We start from the raw sequence: 11,131 nt of genomic DNA, 5'->3' as shown, positions 1-11,131 counted from the left end.
TAATCCAACACACACTACCAGGCATAACCTAACAGGCTGTCCTATTACTGTCTACTCAATACTTGCATGCAATTCTCATAAGTTGAAGCACATAAAGCAGGCACATAAGGCATCATTCCTGGATCCTTAGTCCTATTCTAGCATGTCGTTCTACTGCAACTGATAAACATAAGATAACTTGTATGGGTACTATAGGGAATACTTACTTGAGCTCGGCCGGTTGCGCACATCACACACTTTGATCTTTCTTAAAACTCTTTTACTAAAAGTCATTTTCTTTGTAAAAATCTTTTAATCCCTTGATTTGAGTCCAGACACCCCCAAAGGTGTGTCCGAATCCCTCAAACCAGGGCTCTGATACCAACTTGTAACGACCCAAATTTTTAAGTCCAAAAATTTCTTTTTAAATTAACTGATTCATGAAACGTTCACGAGGAAATACAGTGAAATTACATCGTCTCATAAAACAATGTATCATATCTGAAAACCCAAGTCACAAAATAATAACATGTAAGAGTACAATCCCAGAGTATCCATAGTGCGGAAAACAAAGAGTGTGTGTATGATGTGCCGCTACAGCGACAACTCCTTCCCCTTCGCTAAAGAGGTACCTAAAACCAAAACTGTAAATTGTAAGCACGAAGCTTAGTGAGTTCCCCCATCGTACCACATACCATACAATCACATAGCATACATACTGCCAGACAATTCTGGGGTGCCCGACCTACCCGGTACGACCATTCTGGGGAGCCGACCTACCCGCACGACCATTCTCGGGTGCTGACCTACCCATGCGGCCATTCTGGGGTGCCGTCCTACCCGTGTCAAGCCATTCTGGGGTGCTGACCTGCCTATGTCAAGCCATTCTAGGGTGACGACCTACCCGTCGATCCTAACAATCGACTCTCGGGGACTATTCCACCCTTACTGCTACCATCGTATATATCATAACATAAACATACTATAAGACATATCTGGGGTGTCCGAACTAACCTTCGGTCCTAACAACCGAACTTGGGGACTATTCCTTTCCTACTACCACTATCACATATGACATATCATGCCAACATATAAACATATCATCACATACTGTCAGACATATCTGGGGTGTCTGACCTACCCTTCGGCCCTAACAACCGAACTCTACTACTATCACATATAACATATCATGCTAGCATATAACATATCAGGTAGTAGCAAACCTAGATGATATCACAAAGACAATCATCTAACATACAAATCCTACTGGTGGGCCGACATTGTGGCCGTAGACCCACCGATACTGAAAGGGTAACTCACCTCGAACAAGTAGCTGCTGATAATCCGTGTGGGAAGTCACTGTCTGTTGCTGCTCCAGAAATCCTCTGACTACAATCCCCACAAACACTTAGTCAGAAACTGACATCTACTCTTAGGGTAAAATGACTATTCTACCCCCAATCAAGTCCAAGTCAAAGTCAACTTCAAGTTGACCCGACTCGCCGAGTTGGGCCGTCAACTCACCGAGTCCCTCACCCTTTACTCGTACTCATCCATGACCCCACTCGTCGAGTTAGGCTGACAACTCGACGGGTTCTTCTCTCATATGAACATCACATGAAAACTCATCTGACTTGCCGAGTTGATGAACAACTCGTCGATTTCACCTTCATCTGATGAACAAGTTCTGTCCTCGATTCGCCGAGTTGATGACCAACTCGTTGAGTTCATCTTCATCCTTAAGAAGATTGCCTTGGACTTGCCGAGTCCAAGAACGGAATCACCGAGTCCAGTCTTGACCAATTCCATACAGTCGATTTAAATGAGATCTAACACACCAAAAACCATAGATCTGGCCTCCTAATGTCCACTTTATACGTAAAGTTCCAAACTTGATGCACGTGCATTGGGTTTTTAGCTCAAAAATCCACATAAAGTGTCCTACAATGTGCATGGGGATCTCATGGCCCAAAATTTGGCACCTTTATGCCATGAGACCCCTCTTAAGGTCCAAATCTAAAGTCAAAACCCACTCAACACTTCCAATTCCGAAACATGACTTAGCAATCAAAAGAGATCCTAAGTTAAAGATGAATAAGCACATAGATGAGTCAAGACAGGGGCGTTATACCTTGAAGCTGCTGAAAATGAAGTAAAATCCCTGGATCTACTGGCCCCAACTCAAGTTCCAAGCTCCTTCCTTCGTTCCAAGCTTTACAACCACACAAGAACACCAAAAATAGCCTCAACAAAGTACAAGCGGCTAGGATTTCAATGAGAAGTGTTTTGGGAGCATAAGGGACAATATGGCCGTCATATCATTGCTTAAATAGGGTGCAAACCCTCGGATTAGGGTTTTTGTCCGAACAGTACCTACTCGTCGAGTCCGGGACCCGACTCGCCGAGTTCATCACTTAAGTCCCGCGTTCCGTCCCGCTTCTACTCGGCGAGTTGGTCCTTCAACTCGCCGAGTCCAAGGCCAAGATGCGAAAAATACTTAGAAAGAAATACGTACCAAGAACCAGGTGCTACATATATATAGACAAAATTGAAAAAATGGTCCCTGTGGTATGCATTTTTTTGGGATTTTAGTCCAAACCACGACTTTTTTGGATTGGTGGTCCTTTTGAGCTAGTTTCGTTGCGTTTTTGGTCCCTCAGAAAACTGAAAAGATTAAAATGCCCTTCTGATACATTTTTAATGGTTTTTACTATTTAATTTAAAGTTTTATTAATAAAAGTTATGGGGCCCACCTCTCTCTCTCTTTCTCTCTCTTTCTCTCTCTCTCTCTCTCTCTCTATATATATATATATATATATATATATATATATATATATATATATATATATATATCATTGCAGGACCTATCTTTATCTTCATCTTCTTCACACTTCTTTATCCAAAAAATATTCTTGTCAAAAATGGAATTGGAATACCTGCAACTCGAAACCTAGATGAAGAAAAAACCCACAAACAATTTTCGGGTTTTCTTTGTCTATTTACAATACACCTCAAGACCAACCAATTTGGGTTCATTCTTCGATCTATGCATCTAGCCTCCCTCTCTTGAAGACTGTAACCCATATAATTAAGATAGAAAGAAGAACTGTTGATGGGAATTCAAGCTTAAAACTTCTAAAATCGCAAATCTACATAGAGCTTGCAAAATCATTGAAGGAAGTGACTGTTTCACATTTGAGTTCATCTTTCAGGTCTCCTTCGCAAATCTTACATAGAACCTACAAAAAGAATAAACAATGATCGACTATCAACCTCTCTCTCTCTCTCTCTCTCTCTCCAACAATAGATTTCTTCATAGTGGGTCTTAAGAACAAAGACAAATGCATTTTGATTTTTGGTTCATCTTCTCTCTAACCACACACACATACACACAAACACCATCGCCACCTTCACCACCATCACACGAAACTTACAACTCCCTCCATAGATCCCTCATGGTTAATTTTGGTTCTCTAATCATCATATGAACAATATGGTAACAGAAATTGACTTGCTTTTGAGCCCTAGATCTTGTAGGATATTCTCAATTTCTTATCATTCTCCTCTATAGTGAAGTCCAATGCAACTTTCATCGAGAAAGAGGCTAAGACGGTGAGGCTATAATTTTTAATTTGGATTTGGTTGCAGGTTGCAATACACTTTTACTCTCTGTATCATCTTTCATTGTTCTCGTTTGCACATCTTTCGCCATTATTATAGAAACACCAGATTCTCATCTTATCCCTCTAAATTGATGTTTGGTCTTCAAGGGAGATGGAGTGGTGGTGAAGAATTTGGTGAAAACTAATTTTATTTGATTGTAAATTATGGTTAACAATTGAATTGATTTTGAAGTTTCGGGTTTTTCTTTTGAAGGAAAAGGATGTTGATGGTGGAGAGAGAGAGATGGTCCCTGTTTTATATTTAATAATAATAATAATTTTAAAAAGTGAAAGAAAAATGAAAAATAAATTCATTAAGGGTATAATGGTCTTTTTAGTTTGGACAGGGACCAAAATTGCATGTAAACTAGCTTAAAAGGACCACTAATCCAAAAAAATCGTGGTTTGGACTAAAACCCCCAAAAAATGCATACCACAGGGACCATTTTTGCAATTTTGTCATATATATATATATATATATATATATATATATATATCCCCTAATCTAATAAATAAGTAGATTTTTGTCACGTGGCAATAGCTAAGCACCCTCCCATCTAATTTTCTCGCTCAAATCATCTATGTGAAATTCCTGCTCTACCCTTACGCTGTAGATCCCGCTCAAATGTTTTAGAACTCAATGTATTCTTAAATTCCAATTTCAATCAATCCCGTAAAATCAGGAAATCATATAATCTTCAACCGCTCGTCAAGTGTAATCCCATTAAATCGAAGAGACCACTCCATATCTTTTGATCTAAACCCGAATCCTCACAAAATTTCTCTGGATTTAGGCTTTACAATATTGAATCTACCACCACTGAGCTCCATCGCCTCCACATAAGTGTTCGATTGAAAAGTAGATAGAGAGATGTATGCTTCCCCACTCTTTTTTCTCTTATGTTTAGGTCGTGTATAATCTCATTTTTTGTTGGTTGCAATGAAGATGTATGCTTCCCCACTCTTTTTCTCTCTGCTAAAAAAATCGTTGAACTAGTTGAAGAGAGGGATATTGATCTGCATCTCTCTTATGTCTAGGTCAGGTATAATCTCATTTTCTCTATATGTGCATAAAATCTCGACATAAACTTCTTGATTCCACATGTATTATTGATTTTACAAGTTTGATTTTGTTAAGCTGAAAAATCTGTTGATCTTGATTTTGATGTAATCAAGGTATAGTCTGCCACAACCAATTTTTGTTCTGTAAGTCCTATGTTTACTCTTTCTTTTGATTAAACAGTGGTGGCTAAAAAGAGGTTAAAATCAGAAATTATGTGTTGAAAGGCAATGACATGCTATTTTGTTTTGATCCTATAATCATTCCAGATGTTTTTATTTTAATTTTTCATTTGTGTTATTTTCTGATTTCGCAAGTGCAAGTTTTGACATTTGTTTTCCCATCTTCATTTGTGATTTTCCATCTTTAGATTTGATTTGTCCATATAGCTGAATAAAAGCATAACTTGAGGGTTTCTTTTTCGCTTGAACTTACTCAAGTTGTAATTTGTTTTATGATTACATGAATAGAAGTGCCCAACTTCCATCTTCACCAAGGGAACATTCCTTAAAGTGGATAGTGATTGCTTCTATTTGTCTTGAAACTTTTTATTTGATGCATGTTGTAGATTCGGGAGAGAATTGAATCATTGAAGATGACGATGAATAAGAAGAAGAAGGTGAATCGAATGAATATATGTGATAAAACCTTAATGATGCCACCACAAAGCCAACCATAAGATAGGTAATGATATTACTGATCTTGACCTGGTTCTGAACTTCTGATTCTGCTTCTGCCATGGTAATGCATTTCAAGCATTCATACCAATTGCATAACACCATTGAATTATCTTGCACAAGGCTGGCCAGATCATTTTGCATTCCATATGTATGATTCAGTACATGATGAACCTGAAAAATGAATACAAAAAATAATTTGTTTAATTTGTTTCAACACGTAAGTGATTATAGCTGTTATGGTTACTAAAAATCACAAAATTCCTTTATTGATTGTTTTCTGTTTAAACTGAAATCTGGCCAGATCTCTGGAACATTATCCTCAAGTCCCACTTTCCTGCATCCATGTATTAGAATTAGAATACCAAAATAAGAAAGAGGAATCCATAGTCAACATAACTAAGAAATAACACATTATACCCTTTATCTACAAGCCAGTGTAACATCTCAGGAAAGATGTTAATATTGTTGGTGTAGTATGTTGAGGCCAGCCTCAACGGTATATTGTTTCTCCCTTTAACAATATCTTTGAAATTGGAAAATTAAGCCTATTTAACCTTGAATTTTGTTGAAAGACGCGTGAAACTAAGGTTCATGTTTGGTTTAACTGATACAAATATTTATATATAGTGGTGGGATGTAGATACCCTAACTATAGTATTGTACTTTCTTTCCGTTTGAAAAAAACCCAATTATAGGTGGTGGTCTATTGGTGAATACTGCTGAAACGTTAAAGAATCAACTCTCATGTATCATAACCTTGATGAAGGTAAAGACAAACCCATCTTTATGTTGTTGCAGGTTCTATTCTAATATATTTAGGGTTCAAGACATGTGATTCCTTATATGTTGAACCAATATATGATGATTTTGCAAGTAGGAGATGTCTAACTAAAATGAAAGACCTAAAGGGAAGCAATTACACTTGGCGTATATGGGTATATGATGGTTTGTGCTTTTAATTGTAATCTGGCTTTAGCCTTAAGTGTTATTGTTGATGATGTTTATATGAGGATTACAAAACAAGAAACGTTGTAGCCTTATATATATATATATATATATATATATATATATATATATATATATATATATATATATATATATATATATATATATATATATTGTCAAGGCCGTATGCCTGAATTTGGTAAATAATAAATAACTATATTTCTCAGGATTACCAAGTCATGGTGGCACAACTAGAACATCAGGTGTAGGTGATTCAATACAAAAATCATCAGGGGTAGAACATTTGGTGTGCATACACAACTCAAACAGAAGCAAGTTTCTGTGTAAGGTGATTTTTGAACTTATTTGTGGGATAATTACTATCTTTTCAAGATATCATGTCATTGTCTAAGATGTTTTTCTAAACTCTTATCTGTACAACAGGATATGGAGCAACCTCTAGAAATTTAAAAGTGACAATTATCTATTTGTTGTTCAGAAGCAAGTTCACCGAAGCATGTAAACAGAAGAAGTCAAAGTGTAAGTGCTTTTGAATATTTTGACCGAATTTGTGATCTTGCAAGTTAAAATGGACAATTAACGATTTTACAACGACAAAGTAAAATTAACTAATTTTTGTTTTTCATTGTATTGCTTCTAATACTTTCTTTAGGAAATGGCTAAGAGGAACGAGGAGCACTCTGTTTAAAATGTATTGTGTTTCCCCCAATTTGCTATTTTAGTGAGTTTTTTATTTTTATTTATTTATTTATTTATTTTTCAAACAAAAATCTGTTATGGGCATTAAAGTTTTTTTTGCCCAAAGAAAAGATAATGTACTGTTAAAAAGTTCTATTTTAATGAATTTGACCATTTGCAAAAAGTTGCAATAATAATAAACAAATCACCTAAAGTATATTACTATTGTACACATACGCAACTTAAAAACTGCTAACTGCTTAAATTTTTTGGTACAGAGGTTATAATTTTAACAGAGTTTTACCCTTCATGTTGTTTTACCCACGAAAGCGATGAAAATGCTTCTTGATTTGAGGCAATGTATTTTTGTGTAGTTTCTTTTAACATTTCACTTTTATATTTTTCTATTATAACATTGTATCTTTAAACTTTTACCATGTATGGTGATTATATTTTTATCGATCCCCACTACCAATTTCGCTAATGTATCTTCTTTTTTATCCATAATATTATTAGTAAAAATGTTAAGTATGTTGCTATTTTGGGTAAGTCATTACAAGTAAGTGAACTTAAACTTTAAAAAACATATTATATAAAAACGGTTATTGTTCAATCTCCCGCCACAACGTACGGCTTAAAAACCTTGTTAGGCATAATGAACATTGGCCGTATCTTCAAAACTTTTTGCATAATTAATTCAAATAAAAATTTATAAAGTTACAAATAAAATATCTAAGTTTCTAAAACAACAATTGGTTATAAATCTATTGTTAACTGTTATTACACCTATTAACAATTAAATAAATATTTATTATGCCTATTATTGTATCACTCATGGTTTCCACGGTATTAACCTTAGTATATATATATATATATATATATATATATATATATATATATATATATATATATATATATATATATATATATATATATATATATATATATATATATATATATATATATATATTTTGAATTATTCTGCCGAACGAATTGTGTAATTCTTTTTTGAATTTTTTTGTTGTACACGATATATATATAAGTCGCATGGAGTCTTTTATCTTTTCCACTACAGCATTAATACATACACCATGGTTTATTCACCCGAACTAATCATGTTACTTGTTTTTGTATTATGCATCTTCTACCTAGTAATTTGCAGTACTCGAATGAAGTCCAAACAGTCGGCAAGAGAAGCTCGTGAAGTGGACGGTGCATTGCCGATCATCGGACACCTCCATCTACTTGGTGGTGGTAACCAGCTTCTCCACCGAACACTAGGAGCCATGGCAGATAAATATGGACCAACGTTCAATATCCGGCTTGGAACCCGTCGTGCTTTCGTGGTCAGCAGTTGGGAAGTAGCCAAAGAATGCTTCACCGTAAACGACAAAGCACTTGCTTCTCGACCCAAAACCGCCGCCGTAAAGCACATGGGCTATAACTATGCCATATTTGGCTTCGCCCCATACACTCCTTTTTGGCGTGAGATGCGGAAGATCACCACCCTTGAGCTCCTCTCCAACCGTCGCCTGGAGATGCAAAAAGATGTCCGTTCGTCGGAGATTAATTCCGGAATTACAGAGCTCTACGGGCGATGGGTGGAAAACGGTGGACGTCAGCCTTTGGTTGTTGATTTGATCAAATGGTTGGAACCCATGTTGTTAAATATAATTACGATGATGGTAGCCGGAAAGCGGTATTATGGTGTCGAAACTGACAGCCATGAAGCCATAAGCTGCCAGAAAGCCCTCAATGAATTCTTTCGTTTGATTGGCATATTCGTGGCATCGGACGCAATACCCTTTTTAGGGTGGTTGGATTTTGATGGATATGTGAAGCAGATGAAAAGGACAGCAAAGGATCTGGATTTAGTGCTCGGAGGGTGGCTCGATGAACATAGGCTCAATCGGAAATTAGATTCAAAACGAAATAAACACGATTTTGTAAACGTGATGCTGTCTCTTGAAGAAGAAGGAAAGCTCTCCGGTTTACAGTATGATTCAGATATCAGCATCAAATCTACATGCTTGGTAACTTATACTAATATACTATATATAATAAGTTGTATCTTGTGTGGATCGATCATTAATCTTCTCCAAATGTTTACAGTCGATGATGTTAGGAGGTGGCAATACACCGGCTGAAACACTAACGTGGGCTATCTCATTGTTGCTAAACCATCCCGATCATCTAGTTAAATTGCAACATGAACTAGACGACAAAGTTGGTAAAGAGAGACAAGTCGTTGAAACCGACATCAAAAACCTCGTATATCTTCAAGCCGTTATTAAAGAAACTTTACGTCTGTATCCTGCTGGGGGCCCACTTCTAGGACCGAGGGAAGCGATGGAAGATTGTACTGTTTCAGGGTACCATGTAAAAGCCGGGACTCGGTTGATAGTTAACGTGTGGAAGATTCAAAGGGATGAGAAGGTTTGGACTGATGCATCTGAATTTAAACCCGAGAGGTTTATGGGTGAAGAACATGAACATGTCGACTTGAGAGGACAGCAGTTTGTCCTCATCCCATTTGGGTCAGGTCGACGTTCTTGTCCTGGAGCAACACTTGCTATCCAAGTTCTTCATCTGACATTGGCTCGTCTTGTTCATTCTTTTGATTTAGGTCTTCCTGGAGGTCTCCCGATCGACATGACTGAGAGCCCTGGGTTGACCATGCCAAAAAAGAAGCCATTACAGGCCCTCCTGACCCCACGCCTTCCATCCGAACTCTATGGATAGTAGAAAAAGTATTTATGTTGATCTTTTGTTGTTTGGAAGAACAATCTATATAATGTACTGAAATAATTGAAGAGGTCCTATATAATTAACAAAAAATTTACTTATCTATGTTTATTTTGAAGGTGTCCTACAATATTACTTTGATGAGGATACACATAATTAATTGATCCTTAATCCCATTAAGCAAAACATATTCACTTTGGCTAGGTCGAAGTGTATAATATCAGAAAAAGTTAAATCAGCTAGCTTTCAAAAGCCTTTTGGTAAATTTGTATGTAACCAAGGGAATATTGAATATTTAGCAGCATATGCTTTCATATCACCTTCATTAAGTACAATACCTAGCTAACTAATTCGTTTAAACATATGTTTTGACACGAACTTGTAGTATACTTTGGAGAATTTCGAGGATATACCAATATATAATATAATTATAATGATCAAGAATTAAAGCATCAATATCATGATGAGGCTAAAAACAATAACTCCATTATATGCTAGTACCTCAGAATATTGTCAGGACTCTCTAGTAGGCTTGTTGAAAATAACCGAAACCGACCTACTCGTCCAATCCATTATGAATTCAAGTAGATTAGGTCGGATAGAACCGGATATTTAATTAGTTTGGGTATTGGGTAGGCATAAAAAAATTCAGGGATACCTGAATATGAATTTTTTTTTTTTTTTTTTTTTTTTTTTTTTTTTTTTTTTTTTTTTTTTTAAAAATTAACACACTAGCTATAATAACTATTGACATTGTATTGACCGATTAATTTACATACTTAGCGACTTCACTGTTAACCCATATTGATATTTTTATAGTTCAAGAAAATTAAATAAACATTTTATTAATAATTTAATAGAACCTAAACCTTTGCCATGATGACATCAAAACATGTTTTAGATTTTCCAGTTGGCAAGTAAGTGAGTAACCACTTTCGCCGCTCATATAATATAATGTTATGTGGTGAAGCTCATTTCCATCAAACATCTGTAGTTGATCATAGCCAAAAAAAAAAAAAAATACCCCTCAAAATATATTTTGTACATAGATTCAAACCAATCGTTGTCTAATCAAAACTAACAAAAATTTGATCTACATATTCATATACATGACCTTTCCGCAAAACAAGAAAACACAAACTCCAAATAGATATGCAACTCTTAATAAACAAAGTACAAGAGCCAATTGTTGACCATAATATTTACCAGGAAACAAAGGCAATTGTTGAACATAATCTTTACAGGAAGCACAAAGTCACAAATCTTTAAATCACAATTTGCATTCAAAAGCAAGTTGCTTGGTTTTAAATCACGGTGTAAAGCATTTGCAGAGTGTACATATATTAGCCCACGAAGTAACT

General features: G+C 35.8%; 1 protein-coding gene across 1 annotated transcript; it reads left to right on the top strand.

Annotated features, from left to right (window-relative positions):
* Positions 1-8,114: 8,114 nt before the first annotated feature.
* On the top strand, positions 8,115-9,873 carry LOC111893788 (xanthotoxin 5-hydroxylase CYP82C4). Its single transcript, XM_023889871.3, has 2 exons — positions 8,115-9,058; positions 9,138-9,873. Exons 1-2 carry the CDS (start codon positions 8,117-8,119, stop codon positions 9,765-9,767), a joined length of 1,572 nt encoding a protein of 523 aa, XP_023745639.1. The 5' UTR covers positions 8,115-8,116; the 3' UTR covers positions 9,768-9,873.
* Positions 9,874-11,131: the final 1,258 nt, after the last annotated feature.

The sequence above is a fragment of the Lactuca sativa genome, chromosome 2 (assembly GCF_002870075.4).
Source record: "Lactuca sativa cultivar Salinas chromosome 2, Lsat_Salinas_v11, whole genome shotgun sequence".
Classification (NCBI taxonomy): Eukaryota; Viridiplantae; Streptophyta; class Magnoliopsida; order Asterales; family Asteraceae; genus Lactuca; species Lactuca sativa.
Note: the sequence above shows the minus strand (reverse complement) of the source record. Positions and strands in the feature narration are given on the sequence as shown.

What these genes read in the sequence shown, in the direction of transcription:
- LOC111893788 (XM_023889871.3), top strand. Translation starts at nt 8,117, where the DNA reads ATGGTTTATTCACCCGAACTAATCATGTTACTTGTTTTTGTATTATGC. An exon ending in GCATCAAATCTACATGCTTG is followed by an intron (nt 9,059 to 9,137) that starts GTAACTTATACT and finishes AAATGTTTACAG; the next exon opens with TCGATGATGTTAGGAGGTGG.